At 37.3% G+C, this 17,964-nt stretch overlaps 1 protein-coding gene across 1 annotated transcript; it reads right to left on the bottom strand.

Moving 5' to 3' along the window:
* Positions 1 to 9,160: 9,160 nt before the first annotated feature.
* On the bottom strand, positions 9,161 to 17,313 carry LOC127541700 (organic anion transporter 3-like). The gene is made up of 5 exons (XM_051966917.1): positions 17,252 to 17,313; positions 16,722 to 16,876; positions 16,457 to 16,625; positions 12,484 to 12,601; positions 9,161 to 9,428 (listed from the first exon to the last, which is right to left on the bottom strand). Exons 1-5 carry the CDS (start codon positions 17,311 to 17,313, stop codon positions 9,246 to 9,248), a joined length of 687 nt encoding a protein of 228 aa, XP_051822877.1. The 3' UTR covers positions 9,161 to 9,245.
* Between the last annotated feature and the right edge of the window lie 651 nt (positions 17,314 to 17,964).

Here is a 17,964-nt window from a genome sequence, read left to right as displayed (position 1 = left end):
TATTTTAATAATATATTTAATTTATTAATCTAATTATTAATTAATTATTTAATTTGATTTATATTTTGTAATTGTATAATAATTTAATTATTAATTAATAGTACTTAATATTTTCCAATTACATTTAAAAACGTTATTTAAATTCATTGTTATTTTTAATTTTGAGTTTTGAATTTTATCCCTTCCTTCCTCTCCTCCCTTTCCCTGAGATGGTAAACAATCTGATATAAGTTGTATATGTGCCATCATGTAAAATATTCCCATCATCATTTTTTTGGGGGGGGAAATCTGAAAAAGAAAGAAACAGAGAAAAAGCAGGGAGAGACAGGCAGACATACAGAGACAGAGATACAGAGAGAGACAGAAAGGGAGGGAGATATGGAGAGAAAGAGAGAGAGAGAGAAAAAGAGAGAGAGAGAGAGAGAGAGAGAGAGAGAGAGAGAGAGAGAGAGAGAGAGAGAGGTGGAAGAGAGGAAGAATTATGCTCTGATCTGCCTTCAGATGCCATCAATTCTTTCTCTGGAGGTAGATAGCATTTCCCATCAAGAAGTCTTAGGAATTATCTTGGATAATTGTATTACTGCATTTCCCATCAAGAAATCTTAGGAATTATCTTGGATCATTGTATTACTGAGAATAGCGAAGTCACCTACAATTCCTCATTGTACAATATTGCAGTTACTTTGTACAATGTTCTCCTGGTTTTGTTTATTTTTGTAACTTTTCCCAAGTTTTTTTCTGAAAGCATCCTGCTTATCATTTCTTACAATATAATAATATTCCACCAAAATTATATAAGATTACTTGTTCATTCCTCAATTGAACACCCCTTCAATTTTCAGTTCTTAGCCACCAAAAAAAGCTAATTTGTACAGATAGATTCTTTTCCCTTAAAAAAATGTTTTTGGGATACATACCTAGAAGTGATATTGCTGGATCAAAATGTATGCACAGTTTTATAGCCCTTGAGTTTGGTTCCAAATTATTTTCCAGAATGGTTAGAGCAGTTAATAGCTATACCAAGATTACCTTAATATCCTACTTTCCCCACTAAATCCCTTCCAAAATTTATTTTGTTCTTTTTTCTATCATATTTGCCAGTCTGATAGATGTGAGTTGGTATCTCAGAATTGTTTTAATTTGGATTTCTCTATTCGTGTGATTTAAAGCATTTTCCATATGTTTATAGGTAGCTGATTTCTTGAAAAAACTTCATATTCTATGATTTTTATCAGTTAGGGAATGCCTGTAATCATAAATTTGATTCAGCTCTCCATATACTTGAGAAATGAAACCTTTTTTCAGAGAAATTTGCTGTAAATCACCTCTCTCATGTTCTGCTTCTCATTTTGGCTGCATTGGTTTTGTTTATGTAAAAGCTTTTTCATTTAATGTAACCAAAATTATTCATTTTATATTTTGTGATGCTTTCTATGTCTGATTTAGTCCTAAAGTCTTCCTTTATTCATAGATCTGACAAGAACACTTCCATGTTCTCCTAATTTATTTATGGCATCACCTTCTTTGTAAAAATCATGTAGCTATTTTGACCTCATCTTGGTATACACTGTGAGATTTTGGTCGATATTTAGTTTATGCAATACCACCTTCCAGTTTTCCTAATAATTTTTAATGAAATAATGACTTTTTTGTCCCAAAAGCTTTGATCTTTGCGTTGGTCAAATGCTAAATAACTGATCATTGACTACGAGGTTTTGGATACCTAATCTATCCTACTGATCCATCACTCTATTTCTTAGTCAGTACTAGATTGGTTTAATGATCATCATTCTATTTTTTAAAATAACTTTTTATTGATAGAACTCATGCCAGGGTAATTTTTTACAACATTATCCCTTGCATTCACTTCTGTTCCGATTTTTCCCTTCCCTCCCTCCACCCCCTCCCCCAGATGGCAAGCAATCCTTTACATGTTGAATAGATTACAGTATATCCTGGATACAATATAAGTGTGCAGAACCGAACAGTTTTCTTGTTGCACAGGGAGAATTGAATTCAGAAGGTATAAATAATCCGGGAAGAGAAACAAAAATGCAAGCAGTTTATTTTCATCTCCCAGTGTTCTTTCTTTGGGTGTAGCTGCTTCTGCCCATTTTTGATCAATTGAAACTGAATTAGCTCTCTTTTTCGAAGAGATCCACTTCCATCAGAATATATCCTCAAACAGTATCATTGTTGAGGTATATAATGATCTCCTGGTTCTGCTCATTTCATTTAGCATCAGTAATGATCATCATTCTAAAAGACAATTTGAGGTTTGGTATGGCAAGGCCACCTTTCTTCATATAGTTTTTCATTGATTTCTTTGACATACTTGAATTTTGGTGTTATTTTTTTCGAGCTTAATAAAATAATTTTTGGTGATACATTAGTAGGGATTGAATAATTAAGTTAATTTAGGTTAAATGGTCATTTCATTATATTGGTTTGGCATCATCTTGCTCAATTGATTTTATTTTTTTATTTTTTGCTAAGGCAATTGGGATTTAAGTGACTTGCCCAGGGTCACATAGCTAAGAAGTGTTAAATGTCTGAGACCAGATTTGAACTCAGGTCCTCCTGACTTCAGGGCTGGTGCTCTATCCACTGTGCCACCTCGCTGCCCCTCAATTAATATTTTTTACAATTGTTTAAATCTGACTTTATTTGTGTGAGACATGCTTGTAAGAGTGTTCATATTGTTCTTGGGTTTGTCCTGGCAAATATTCTCAATAGAACTTTAGATTGTCTACACTTATTTTGAACAGATTATCTTTCTATCTCTTGCTGGTGAACTTTGTTGGTAATATATAGAAATACAGATGATTCATGTGCATTTATCTTAAATCCTGAAACTTTGCTAAAACTATTAAATTTTTGTTACTAGTTTTTTGGTTGATTCTCTAGGATTTTCTAAGTATACCATCATATCTGCAAATCATCATCATAGCTAATATATAGTATTTTAATAACACATAGAAGGAGGGCGGGGAACAAGGCATAGAGGAGAGCCTGTGAGGCTTTAGGGTTTAATCTAGTTATGAAGAAATACTTCCTTTCTGGTCTCACTCAAAAAAAGAGTTTACTGGGGAGTAGGTGAAGCATAAGAGAAAAAGACTGAAGTGGGAAGGAGGAGAAAAAAAAGAAGGTTTTATTCTGGAGATAGGAGAGGATTCCTCTCATGAGTGCTAATATAAAGATGTGGAGATATAAGGACCTTACACTGGATGAAACCTGGGTATTTGGTCCTTGAAAAGATAACATGCTGAGAGGAACCTGAAGGCATGGAAAATCAAGAATATAGGGAGAAAAATTTCCAGGTCAATGTAAGAAAAAAGATAAACAAGAGAGAGGATAGATCAGTAATACAGGAGGGGCCCTATTATGGAACAATGTACTCTCCGACACCTGAAATAAGTGGCATTATTCTGGAAGAAAGACTCAATGAAAAGTGCAAATATATGAGGTAAGCCCTACCAGGTAGTGGTAGAAAACATTAAAGTCATTAAAATGGAACCCTTAGAAACCTCAGTTGCAAGACAAATACAAACAAAAGTGAGAAATTATATATTTAGGAGGGGTTATGGATCAGAGGATGAGAATTTTTTAAAGTAATGAAAAGAACTAGTTGGAGGGGAAGAGAAGAAGGGGAAAACTACTGGACTTAGATGAAAAAAGTGGAGGAAGAAATATAGAGTGAAAATGAAGAGAAAAAAGAACACAAAAGTCTGAAGAGAAAGGGGAAACAAACAATGAGAAGAAAGTCAGTGAAAACAGGGGTACCTTTAAAAAGATTGAAGGAAAGTACCTGAAGGAACATAATACTGAGTTTACAACAGAATGGGAGGGCAGGGACAGAGGAATTCTTAACTTGACAAAAATATTCTCAATTTTAGAGACAAAGAGAGTAAAAGATAAACCTAATTCATAACCCATAAATGGGTTAAACAATCCAATAAAATGAAAGAGAGTGACAGATTAGGTAAGAAAACAAAGTTCTACAACTATTTGCTTGCAAGAAACATATTTTTAAAATCCCTAAGACATACACAAATTAACTAAGGGGATGGAAAAGATTTACTTGACATCAAATGAATACCCCAAAGCAGAAATGACCATCATTTTTTCAGACAAAGCAAAATTTTAAAAAGGACAGACAAGGAAATTATGTTATACTGAAAGGAAACAAAGACATATCAGTAATAAAGTTACAGGTTACAAATTCCTTAGCTTCCAAATTCCACCTGAGCTTTAAGAATATGTAGACAGTAATACAATAGTGATAGGAGATTTTAATATAACCCTATCAGTTTTGAGGGGTTTTTAAAAATTATAAACAAAAGAAGAATGTGGAACTCAAGTTTCTGGCGAAAGAGTTGAAATCTTATAAATAGTAGAGGAAAAGAATATTTCTCTGGACTACATGCAACTTTTTAAAAGTTGATCATGTATTAGGGCAGAGAGATATTGTAAACAAATCTAAATAGGAAAAAATAGTTAATATTTCCTATGCAGACCACAATGCAATAACAAAATAGTTTGGTTTAGAAACCATAAAAAGGATGCAAACCCAAATGGAAACAATCTTAAATAATAAGTTGGATAAGAAATAATTAATATCTATGTAAAAGAAAATGATAATGATGAACCAATATGTAAAACTTTCTGAAATGTAGCTAAGATAGTCATCAAATGGAAAAAATCATATACTTTTAACCACAAATTAACAAAATAGACAAAGAAAAGATCAATGAACTGAATATATCTTTTTTAAAAGAAGAAAAATTTTAAAAACCTTAAAATAAGCACGAAATAAGAAATATAAAAAATTAGTGGAGAAGTAAATTGGAAACAAAGAAGAATCTTGTTTTAATATAGGTGGACTCAGGAGATCCTGACATTGAATCTGCATGATTCTAGAATTTAGCCATCTATTCAATCTATCATTTGAGAAAGGATGGAGGAAGAAAGCCCTGACACAGAGAACAATGTAGAGTAGTGCTCGAGATGACCATCACATCAACTGTCTTGAGAAAAGATTAAGGATTTTTTGTTTGCTCTGTTCTGGGGTTGTTTTTTTTTTTTAATGGGATCTGTGATTTCATTGATGAATCAAACTAGTAGGTAAGGAAACAAACTCTCATGACCTCTTCTGCACCGCTGACAGATTAAGAGACTTGCTGAGAGCCACAGGATGTGCCTCAGATGTGGGAGAGCTGTGCCTTAATCAGAAGCAAGCTCTAAACCCACCACACACTATGTAGGAGTAAAATAATTTTAACTATAAAATAAACAAGAAAGAAGTTAAGGTGATGAATATACTTTTTAAAAAGTTAGATATGAAAGACTTCTGGAGAAAACTGAATGGGGTTAGAAAGAAATAAACCATTTTTCAGCTGAACATGGCACCTACACAAAAACTGACCATGTATTAGGGCATAAAAGCCTCACAATCATATGCAAGAAGGCAGAAATATTAAATGCATCCTTTTTAGATCCTGAAGCAGTTTTGCAGTCTTTTGACAGCCACCCAACCTTCATCTCCTCCTATTGGCTTTTTTGGTTCAACACATTGGTCATGTGTACTCCCTCATCCAGAAGGTTAGATCACACTTGGAAAAGAGCAAAAAAAGTTGCATTAAAAGGAAACATTTAAATATGAAAAATAAGAGGCATAGGAAAGATGCCTGGGGCCCATCGAGAAAAAGGGAGACAGAGATTCTATTAAAAAGTTATTAGAAACAATCCACACCTTCAGCAAAGTTGCAGGATACAAAATAAACCCACATAAGTCATCAGTATTCTTATATATCATTAATAAAACCCAACAGTTAGAGTTACAAAGAGAAATTCCATTTAAAGTAACTACTGATTGTATAAAATATTTAGGAATCTATCTGCCAAGGGAAAATCAGAAACTTTATGAGCAAAACAACAAAACACTTTCCACACAAATTAAGTCTGATCTAACCAACTGGAAAAATATTAAACGCTCTTGGATTGGGCGAGCAAATATAATAAAGATGACAATACTATCTAAATTAATCTATTTATTTAGTGCTATACTAATCAGACTCCCAAAAAAACTATTTTGATGATTTAGAAAAAATAACAACAAAGTTCATATAGAAAAATAAAAGGTCAAGAATTTCAAGGGAATTAATGAAAAAAAATCAAATGAAAGTGGCCTAGCTGTACCAGATTTAAAATTATATTATAAAGCAGCAGTTACTAAAACCATCTGGTATTGGCTAAGAAATAGACTAGTTGATCAATGGAATAGAATGCCAATAACTTTAATAATCTAATGTTTGACAAACCCAAAGACCCCAATTTTTGGGATAAGAACGCATTATTTGACAAAAATTGCTGGGAAAATTGGAAATTAGTAGGGCAGAAACTAGGCATTGACCCACACTTAACACCGTACACCAAGATAAGGTCAAAATGGATTCGTGACCTAGGCATAAAGAATGAGATTGTAAATAAATTGAAAGAGCATAGGATAGTTTACCTCTCAGACCTGTGGAAGAGGAAGCAATTTATGACCAAAGAAGAACTAGAGATCACTATTGACTACAAAATAGAAAATTTTGATTATATCAAATTGAAAAGTTTTTGTACAAACAAAACCAATGCAGATAAGATTAGAAGAGAAACAATAAACTGGGAAAACATTTTTACAGTCAAAGGTTCTGATAAAGGCCTCATTTCCAAAATATAGAGAGAATTGACTCTAATTTATAAGAAATCAAGCCATTCTCCAGGTGATAAATGGTCAAAGGATATGAACAGACAATTCTCAGATGAAGAAATTGAAACTATTTCTAGCCATATGAAAATATGCTCCAAATCATTATTATTCAGAGAAATGCAAATTAAGACAACTCTGAGATACCACTATACACCTGTCAGATTGGCTAGAATGACAGGGAAAGATAATGGGGAATGTTGGAGGGGATGTGGGAAAACGGGGACACTGATACATTGTTGGTGGAATTGTGAACACATCCAGCCATTCTGGAGAGCAATTTGGAACTATGCTTAAAAAGTTATCAAACTGTGCATACCCTTTGATCCAGCAGTGTTTCTACTGGGATTATACCCCAAAGAGATACTAAAGAAGGGAAAGGGACCTGTATGTGCCAAAATGTTTGTGGCAGCCCTGTTTGTAGTGACTAGAAGCTGGAAAATGAAAGGATGTCCATCAATTGGAGAATGGCTGGGTAAATTGTGGTATATGAATGTTATGGAATATTATTGTTCTGTAAGAAATGACCAGCAGGATGAACACAGAGAGGACTGGCGAGACTTACATGAACTGATGGTAAGTGAAATGAGCAGAACCAGGAGATCATTTTATGCCTTAACAATGATACTGTCTGAGGATGTATTCTGATGGAAGTGGATCTCTTCGACAAAGAGATCTAACTCAGTTTCAATTGATCAAGGATGGACAGAAGCAGCTACACCCAAAGAAAGAACACTGGGAAATGAATATAAACTGCTTGCATTTTTGTTTTTCTTCCCGGGTTATTTATACCTTCTGGATCCAATTCTCCCTGTGCAACAAGAAAACTGTTCAGTTCTGCACACATATATTGTATCTAGGATATACTGTAACCTATTTAACATGTATAGGATTGCTTGCCATCCGGGGGAGGGGGTGGAAGGAGGGAGGGGAAAAATCAGAGTGCAAGGGATAATGTAAAAAATTACCCTGGCATGGGTTCTGTCAATAAAAAGTTATTTTTTTTAAAAAAAGAGAGAAAAAAAGGGAGAGATTTTGTGGATCAAAGAGGGAAAAGAAATTCTGTATCCTTCACATAAAATAAGCCCTACAGGTCGAATCTGAGTTTTTTTTTTAAGTGGCAAGAAAGGTATCTTCACAATGATGTATGATTACACCTGGAAAGTAGGGAGAATGAGGGATAAACAGCTGGGCTGCCCAATTGCCATCCTGATATCAAGTAAATGGGAAGAGACCTACAGGAAGATTGACAATGGGGTGACACAGAGGGAAGGGTGCAAGACCTAGCATCAGCAAGACCTGAATTCAAATCTAGCCTCAAATACTTACCAATTATACAACTCTGGGCAAGTCATTTATCCACAGTCTGCCAAAGTTTCCTCCTTTGTTAAATGGTAGTAATAACACATATTTCAAAGGGTTGTTACGAGGAGCGAATGGCAAAATATTTGTCACATGCTTTGCAAAACAAAAGGCATCATATAAATGCTGGCAATCACCATCACCTTTATCACTATCACATTGGATAGATCCTTCATGGAAGATTTATGGAATGACATGGATCAAAAAATTATACAAGATGAGAAGGGTGACAACAGGTTTCGATATCCACCAGTGCATATCCTTGAGGTCTTGGATCCATGGAAGCATGATGCTAATTTTAGAGTTCCTTGACATAGATTTCTATTATCACTAAAGGAAGCTCTGGAGGCTGTTCTTGATTTGAGTTTTCTTCTCTGAAACAACTCAGATGAGTGTCCAGAGGAGGGGAGCCAGGATGCTCCTGCCACTTGAAGAACCTAGGGATGCTTCATTTGGAAAAGATAAGACTTGGGGAAGAGGAACCTGTGCCCTGCCTTAAAGGACCTGAAGGGATGACATATGGAAGAGCAAACACTTGGTCTGGATGACCCCAGAGGTAGAAATAGGAGCCAGGATGGAAGTTGCAGAGAGGCAGGTTGAGGCTCCAGGTAAAGAACAACCTCATATTAATTAGAATGATCCGAAGGCAGAATGACTGGACCAAGAGATAGTGGATTCCCTCTCACTAGAAGTTTTTAGGCAAAGGGAAGTTATGTGTTAATGAGGTTCAGGTGAGGAATACTGGTAGGTAAATTCTTTAAATTCAGATTGAATTAGATAACCTGGGAAGCTTTTCCAACTCCTTGTTATTGAATCATTTCAGTCATCTTTGAATCTTTATGAGCCTATTGAGGATTTCTTGACAACCATTCTCCAGAGGTTTGCCATTTCCTTTTCCAGATCATTTTACAGATGAGGAAATTGAAGGAAATAAGGTAAAATGACTTGCTCAGGGTCACACAGCTATTAAGTATTTCAGGTCAGATTTGAACTTAGAAATATAAGTCTTTCTGATTCCAGGGCTGGCACTCTATCCACTGGGCCACCTAACTCTAAGATTCTACAGTTCTATGGATCATTGAGAGAAGATGCTGTTCAGCCTGTCCTGTTATCTAGTACCTATTTACTGTGTCTACCTGAGAGGTTCTTTTGGTGGTGCCGTAAACGTTAATATTCCTCTTATATTATGGAGAACCCACCCTATAAAAGACATACAGAGCATTCTTCTAAGAAGGACGGGTGAGCGAACCAAATCCAACATGGGGGTATGGGTCTGGATTGCAGACATCTCCTTCTTCATGGCGGATTTCAAATCCTTTAGGGAGAAAAGGCAAGGACAGAATCAATCTGGAGATTAGAGCAGGTCAGAACAGAAGGAAGGAGCAGGAAGAATTGGGTTGTAAGAGACTCTAGGCACAGATTAGGACCAACTGAGAGCTTATTGGCTATTACCTCAAAGCCTTTTCAAAACCTTGTCTTAACCGATTGACCAGCTGTATGATATCATGCCCATTGGAGCCATATCTGTAGCCATGGGACCAGAGGAGTACCATTGATCAGCAGAGATAACAGGCTATCTCCATGTCTGTCACTACAGTGGGAGGGATGAACACTTTGGCCCCATAAATTCTCTTAGTCTGCTCCTCCATGGAAATACCAGTTTAGAAATAAACATACTTATGGATAGAGCACCAGCCCTGAAGTCAGGAGGACCTGAGTTCAAATCTGACCTCAGACACTTAACACTTCCTAGCTGTATGACCCTGGGCAAGTCACTTAACCCCAATTGCCTCAGCAAAAAGCAAGCAAGCAAGCAAACAAGAAAGGAAGGAAGGAAGGAAGGAAGGAAGGAAGGAAGGAAGGAAGGAAGGAAGGAAGGAAGGAAGGAAGGAAAAAGAGAAAGAAAGAAAGAAAGAAAGAAAAAGAAAGAAAGAAAGAAAGAAAGAAAAAGAAAAGAAAAGAAAGAAAGAAAAAGAAAGAAAGAAAGAAAGAAAGAAAGAAAGAAAAGAAAAAGAAAAAGAAAAAGAAAAAGGAAGGAAGGAAGGAAGGAAGGAAGGAAGGAAGGAAGGAAGGAAGGAAGGAAGGAAGGAAGGAAGGAAGGAAGGGAAAGAAAGAAATATAGTCCTTCAGGGAACATCAATAAATTTTAAGAAAACTACAATGGAGGAGCATTGTTGGTACTCTCTGAATTTGATGGCTAAATGTTTTTCAGAACCTAGTCAGTTCTAGCATATATGTAGCACAAAAGCTAACAAGCAACAGAAAAGAGAAAAATGAGCTAAAGCCCAGGCTTTAGAGTCAGAAAATGTGCATTCAGACCTTGCCATTAATATTCCCTGTGCTACCTAAGCTAGTCCCCTAATCTCCCTGTATTTGAGTTTTTTTTTAATTTGTACAATTCGGGGGGAATGTTCAAGTAGAAAATATCTGAAGTCCCTTCTAGCTTCAACTCTAGGATTGTGTAGCTACTGAATATGTCCCGGTCACACGTGTTCCCTGTGTGTGTCTCTCTTATAAACATGTAGCAGAGGAGAAAGAACGCTGAATCAGGAGTCAGAATACCTAAATTCAGATCCTTCCTTTTATGCTGGTGTGAATTTAGGCAAGTCAGGAAAAAGCTCTCTGGAACTCCATTTCCTCATCTGTAAAATGAAGCACTGGGCCGAGTGATCGATAAAGACCTCTATATAGGGCTTTTGTTATTGTATGTTCTTGTGTTCCCTACCCATTTCCACTCTATACCTTGATGCTATATATTACACTGGTGCTATATATTACACTTGTTGAAAGTCTTCCTCGGGTTTGTGGGGAGAATATGAATACTTTCTTAGGTTATCTCATTAAATGTCTTTTCTTTGGCTGGTGTTCATTGGCTGAACAGTAAAGGCAACCCTACCAGTAAGGGCTCAGGAACTGTGATTCAGAGAGGACGTAGCCCTCCGTGCTCCTTGAGCATTTTCCCTTCCTCCTTGCAGCAGGGCTGAAGCTGAAGCTGAGGCTGGGACAAAGGGCATTTTTCTTTGTGCCTCAGAAATTCAAATGTAGGAACCGAGGGTGGCCTTGTTTAGCCCCAGATATGAATTAAGAAAATTCTCCAACAAGTTACACATAGATCAGGAATCAGAGTTCTGAGATTTAGTAACTTGCCCAGGAGGGCCTAGGCAAGATGTGATTGAGATCTCTTGATTAAAAAAAAAACTAGTTTTCTAGCCACATTGCCTCCAGGATCTGGCTTCTCCAGCTACCTTGGATTTCTGTAATTTACTAGAATATATCAAACTCTTTCATATCAACTTCATTAAGACTTTTTTTCCCCCTAAATGTACCATATGTGAGAAGGTGATCCTTGGTAGCCAAGACACAGCCAAGGGGCCAGAAGGAGGCAGGGAATGAGCCCTTACTGAGGACCTACTATGTGGCAAACATTGTGCTAGATGTTTTACAAATGTAATCTCATATACTCTTTATTATTATTGTTTATTATAATGGCAGGGCTAGGGTGAAACCACTGAGCAAAGAAGAAAAGGGGAGAAAAAGACAGAAAGGGGAAGAGAGAATGATATTTAACACAGGAGGGCAGAAGGGTAGAGGGTTGCAGGGATCCTTTTAAACCAGAGAAGAGAGAATCCCTGTAGAGGGCCACAGGTAGTGGGGGAACTCTGGGTAATGTATAAGACCCTTTAGCCCAGAGGGAACCTGCTGACAATGTCTGGTTTGGCTCCCTTTGGGGCCTCTCACCCTTCCTGAGAAGTCAGAGGGGGTGTGACCACCTGTTTTCTACTTGAAGCAAGGGATACCTACATAAAGGGGGATTTACATATCAATAGCAGGGTGCTTATAGTTAATACTTGGGCAGTGTGCTGTGGTGATGTAATGCTACTATAGTTAGCACATGCTCAGTGTGCTGTAGGGATGTAATCATACTAAGCTATTTAAGGGCTGAGAGGACTTGGAAATGAGGGACTCCATCTTTGACCAGCCTCTTGGGTCTCCTGCCTTCTTCACTCCTCCACTGAGAACAAGGACTCGGGCTGGTCCTGAGGTCCTCCAGAGAGCTAGTACTTCCCTCTGGGGATCCTATAATTCAAGTACTTCTTCCCCCTCTCTGATTTCTCTTTTCCACACAGCGAGGCAGCCTCCGAGATCGATGTCTTCAAACAGGCAAATTCATTGTGGTCTCCGGGGACCTTCAATCACTGGGGCCCCATTCTTGTCAAGTAGGGATTAGAAAGCATCCACCCCAGTCCCTGGAGAAGTATCACCAGAGAGCAGATTTTCCTCTTGGCAACCAGACTTTCTCTGGCTACTGGGTTTGACTTGACAAGCTCCCATTTCCCACATCCCAGTCCTGGCTCTCCTTCTCCACTCACCTCTATAGTCAGCGAGTTATCCTTTTTTCCATTGATTTTTGCAGCTTTTCTGAGCATCTTTAAGGCATCATCGAATTTATTGTTGACAATCAGCCATCTGGGAGATTCTAGCAACCACCTGATTAAATAGTATATGACACATAAGTTACTTCTCCATTTTCTACTTCAAAGTGATATTTCTGTGTAGCAGAGCCAGTTTTTTTTTTTTACCTTTTGTCTACAAGTAATTACTTTGCATTATTTAAACACATAAAAAAAGTTCACATGTAAACACTTTCATCCCCAGTTATCCTACACCCCAGATCTCTGACAACATTGCTGGAATTACAAGTCAACCCAAGCCCATCTTGATTATTTTCTTTTAATATAAATTCTTTAAATAAGTCAAGATGGGTTTGAAAACAATCTTTCCATGTAATTTGAGGGAAAATAAAATACTATTAGCAAAAAAAAAAAAAAAGGAAGAAGAAATGACAAGTAGGATGATTTTAGAAAAACCTGAAAGGCACTACATGAACTGATGCAACTTTTGCAGAATAAATCGGTTCATCACAGTTGTTCTTTGTACAACATTGCTCTCTTGGTTCTGCTCATTTCACTTTTTATTAGTTCATACATGACGTTCCATGTTTTTTCCTAAAATCAACAAACTCATCATTTTTCACAACACAGTCATTTTCCATCACAATTGTATACATCTTGTTTAGCCATTGCATCATTAATCTGCATCCTCTCAATTTCCAGTTCTTTGCCACCACAAAGAGAGCAGCTATAAATATTGTAGAACATATAGGTTCTTTTCCTTTTTCCCAAAACACTTTGGAAAACAGAACAAACAGTGGAATTGCTGTGTCAAAGGCTATATACAGTGTTAGAACTCTTTGGCATAATTTCAGATTGCTCTTCAAAATGGCTGAATCAGTTCACAACTCCACCAACAACCAGTGTCCCAGTTTTCCCATACCCTTCCAACATTCATCGTTTATCTTTTCCTGTCATCTTAACCAACTGGATAGGTACAGCACCTTCTTTCTACAGCACCAACATCTCCCACATCATGCAGTTGAGTCGAAAATTCTTCAGAGAGACCTTGAGAGTGTCCTTGTATTGCTTCTTCTGACCACCATATGAGCACTTGCCTCGTTTGAGTTCTCTGCAAACAGTCTTTTAGGAAAACACATTTGACATTTGGAAAACATGGCCAGCCCATCAGAGTTGCATTCTCTGCAGTAGAGTTTTGATACTTAACAGCTCAATTCAAGAAAGAAATTCAGTGTCTTGCTCCTTTTTCTGCCAGGTGAGCTTCAGAGTCTTCCTAAGACCATTGAAATGGAATATGACAGAGTGAAGGTAGGGAGTTCTCTCCCAAACCCCTCATTAAATAATGACTGTGAACAAATTTTAGAGCATCAGAACCCACAAAAAGACGGAGTGAACAATTTTCCAGCCAAAGGTGGTGTGCAAAGTCGGCAGGCGAGGTCTGCTACATTGGAATAGATCTGGAGTGCACGGACCAACATAGCAAGGGCCCAAAAAACCAGGAAGAGGCCATGGGGCCTCTAAATTGTTGGCAGTACTACCACGATTCTTATTTTTTTTGCTATTGACATAATCAATTTTACATTAAAAGTCTTCTGTATGTTAAACCATCCTTATATTCCTGGTATGGATCCTACTTGGTCACAATGTAGAATTTTTGCGATATATTGTTGTAGTAAACTATCTATTTATAGTATATATATACTAAGTATTTAAAGTTGTAATTCTTTATCTAGAATTTTTGCATCTACATTTATCAATGAAATTTGTCTATAATATTAGAACCATATTTATTTCATAAAAAGAGTTTGATAGGACTCCTTTTTTCTATTGTTTCAAATATTTATTTAATATTGGAATTACTTGATCTTTAAAAGTTTGGTAGAATTCACTTGCAAATTCAACTGGTCCTGGTGCTTTTTTTAAAGGAAGCTCATTTATGGCCTGTTCAATATATTTTTCTAACACAGGTCTATTTGGATTTTCTGTTTCTTCTTCTGTTACCTAATTTCTTTAATACTATTTTTCTTCACATGATACCATGTAAAAATATGGATTTTAAAATGTCTTAAGAATAGAAATTTTGAGTCCCCCAGAGAGCTACGGAGAAATTCTCAGTGGGTCTAGACCGAAGAACTGATCTAAAAGGGGTCTCTGGGTAAGTTAAGCAGCCGAAGTGAAGGATAACTTGTAGGCAAGGTTACCATTGTGCATTGTGCGTGGGTACCAATATCACACTAACACGTTGCCAGAGAGAAAGCCTTCCTAGGCTATTTATGGACATTCTCTCAAATATTCATGGAAGGCCATTTCAAAAGTTTATCCTACCAGTCTGTGGAAACTGTAACGATCTCTTTAACAACAGAGGAGGCAATAAATAGTTGTATCTTATGGAATGGTTCTCTCTGTGAAGTCAGGAAAAATATAATTTATGATTTCAACTTGGATCCACGAGGACCTGTGAGATACACTAAGAAGAGGACAGAAATAAAAGGACAAGAAAATACTTTCTTGTCGAACCTGACTCAACTGTTATTTTATGAAGAAGTATTTTAAAGGTAATTGGTTGAGGAGTGAATCTAGAGAAAGACTATTAAGTAGATGGGCTGGAGAGAAATTGAAGAGACTTTGTCATCATTGCTGGAGAAAAGCTGGAGAAGACAGAAGTCTTTTAAAAACGTAATTCTTTTCATCTTTATCTTCAATAAATCAATAAGCATTTAATAAGTGCTTGCTGTATGCCAGACACCGTGCTAATGTTGGAGATAGGAGAAAAAGCAAAATCAGTGCAAGGAGCTAATATTCTAATAGAGAAACAATACACAAACATATATGTGTGTTTTCATATGTGTACATATATGAAGCATTCTTATATGTTGTGTGTACATACATATGTATGTGTGAGTGTATATTTACACATTTACATACACATGTATATGTAAAATCTCTTCTCTGTTTCTATTCTTTTTGTCAGAAATACTTGAAAGCCTTTTAGTCAATTAAAGATTCTCTTTCTTCTCCAGTGGGATGTTCTGACTCTTCGTGACCCCATTTAGAGTTTTCTTGGCAAAGACGCTAGAGTGGCTCAATCTCATTTATAAAGCTCTATCTCATTTATAAAGAATAACGAGGCAAATTGTATAAAATGACATACAGCTAGTAATTGTCTGAAGCTTGATTTGAATTCATGAAGATGTCTTCCTGATTTTAGGCTTGGCATCCCGTCCCCTGTGCCAGCTACCTGTCCCTAACTCCAGAAGAGATCCTAAAGGTCACTTGGTCTGACCAGTTCATTTTGCAGAGGAAGAAACTGAAACATGGGGAGGGTAAATGATTTGTTCAAAGTTATTCACCTAATAAGGGGTGATAATAAATAATATAAATAAATGATAAATGCAGATTTGAATATATTACACTACATTATGAATGGAATGATTTTTTCTGTCTTACCTCTTGTGCCTTAGAATATTCTTCTTGATACTTTGGGAAAAGTCTGTCTATCACTAATAACTTTAATTGGATTCTCTTTATAACTTATAGATGATTTGATGAAGATATATGACTTCAAGTCTATTTCAAGCAGATACAGGTTTGAACTCCTTACAGGCACTAGGTCCATTATGGGAAACATTCCCATCCTCTTTTGAGATATTATAAAATGAGCTTTCCCATATTTTATATATATACATATATATGTAAAGAAACTTGGGAGTATTCATTTTTTATCTGCAGCTTCTGTGAGAGAGATTGAGAGAGACAGAGACAAAGACAGAGACAGAGACAGAAAGAGCGAGAGAGACAGAGAGACAGAGAGACAGAGACAGAAAGAGCGAGAGACAGAGAGGCAGAGAGAGAAAGACAGAGAGAAAGAGAGACAGAGACAGAGAGAGACAGACAGAGACAGAGAGAGAGAGAGAGCCTGGGGGGCACTTACCAGTTGGTCAGGAGGAAGAAAAAGAAGGGAACAGACAGTACCAGCTGGAGTTTGCGCCATTCCTGGATGCCATAGGAAAGGAACCCCACAAACAGATGCCCTAGGCTGACCAGTAAGGATATCATGGCAACTGATGAGGACCGGTGCTGGGTGGTCGTCCATTCCGTGACTGAAAGGAAAGGCCAGCATAGGATGAATTTGAGACCCAGCTGGGAGCTCAGAGAACAGGTGAAAATGTTGATGAAACCTCCCAGAGAAGACTTACGGAGTGAGGAGCTGGAAAGGAAAATTCCTGACATGAAAAATCCAATCAGGAAGCGAAAGCAACCGTAAACTAGCATTGCCTGGGCAAAGGCAGCCGCGGTGCTGGAGACAGCAAACATGAAATAACTTAAAGACAGTATCCGTTTTCGCCCAAACCTACATAGGAAACCACATGGCTGTGAGTCCTTGAGTCAGGGCAGAGTCATAATGTCATCTCCCCCCCCCCCGCCCCCCAACACACTCCCGGTTGATCCTCCCACCTGCTCATTCAGTTTTCCCCCCATGTCTTCCAATCAATGGATGCCTCCATTTTCTTTCCTTTTCCTTTTTCTTCACCCTACAGTCTGGCTTCTGACATCCTCATTTCAATGAAACATTGCTCTCTCCTCCTCACTGCCCACTCCCCCACCTCTTCTTTGATCCTCATTCTCCTTAGCCTCTCTGCAGGTTCAGGTACCATGGGTCTCTCCTCCTTGATAGTCTTTCCTCTCTAGATTTATAGATACTACTTTTTTCTGATTCTCCTTCTACCTGTCTGACCGTTCCACCTCAGTCTTTGCTTTATCTTCATCCGGGTCACAGCCATTCACCATGGTACCCCAAGGTTATGACCTCTTGCATTTGGTGATCTCGTTAGCTCCCATCAAGGATCATCGCTCTGCAAATGATTCTCAATTCTATGATCTAAGCCTTACCTCTCTCCTGACTTCTAGCATCACATCTCAAACTAGGAGTATTATAGTAATCATAAACTCAACGTATCCGAAACTTAACATATTATTATAATCCCCAAAGCTTTTCCTCTTCCAGATTTCCTTATTGTTGTTTTTCAGAAAAAGAATTTTGTTTCATTCAACTACCTTTTCACCTTCCCATTTCCCACATCCTCCCTCATCCCTGAATTAAGATGGTGAGAAAAAGAAAGCCCAACATGTATAGTCAATCCAAACAAATTCCCACATTGGCCGTGTCAAAAAAACAATTGGTCTCATTGTGCAGTGTGAGTCCTTCACCTCTCCATCAGAAGGAAGTAGCAAGTATTATCTAGTCTTCAGAATCTGGTTGCTCCTTACACTAAGAAAAGCTCAACACTTTTGTATTCCATCACATTTATAGACCAGATCTTGTTCAGCTCTTAACAAATTTAAGGACCCACTTTCCAGATTCTCTGTCACCTCAAAAAGAGACATAATTTTCTTTTGTACACAATATTAATCTCTTCCTGAATTTGCCCTCCCTCTAAT

This window comes from Antechinus flavipes, chromosome 6, assembly GCF_016432865.1.
Source record: "Antechinus flavipes isolate AdamAnt ecotype Samford, QLD, Australia chromosome 6, AdamAnt_v2, whole genome shotgun sequence".
NCBI lineage: Eukaryota > Metazoa > Chordata > Mammalia > Dasyuromorphia > Dasyuridae > Antechinus > Antechinus flavipes.
The sequence above is the reverse complement of the archived record's forward strand: the minus strand, read 5'-3'. Positions and strand labels throughout refer to the sequence as shown.

Coding starts and splice junctions, on each gene's coding strand:
- LOC127541700 (XM_051966917.1), bottom strand. CDS start 17,313: ATGGTGAATGGCTGTGACCCGGATGAAGATAAAGCAAAGACTGAGGTG. Junction 16,877..17,251: donor GAGGTGGAACGGTCAGACAG/GTAGAAGGAGAA, acceptor TTTCCTATGTAG/GTTTGGGCGAAAACGGATAC. Junction 12,602..16,456: donor TTCTTCCTCCTGACCAACTG/GTAAGTGCCCCC, acceptor CTATTTAATCAG/GTGGTTGCTAGAATCTCCCA.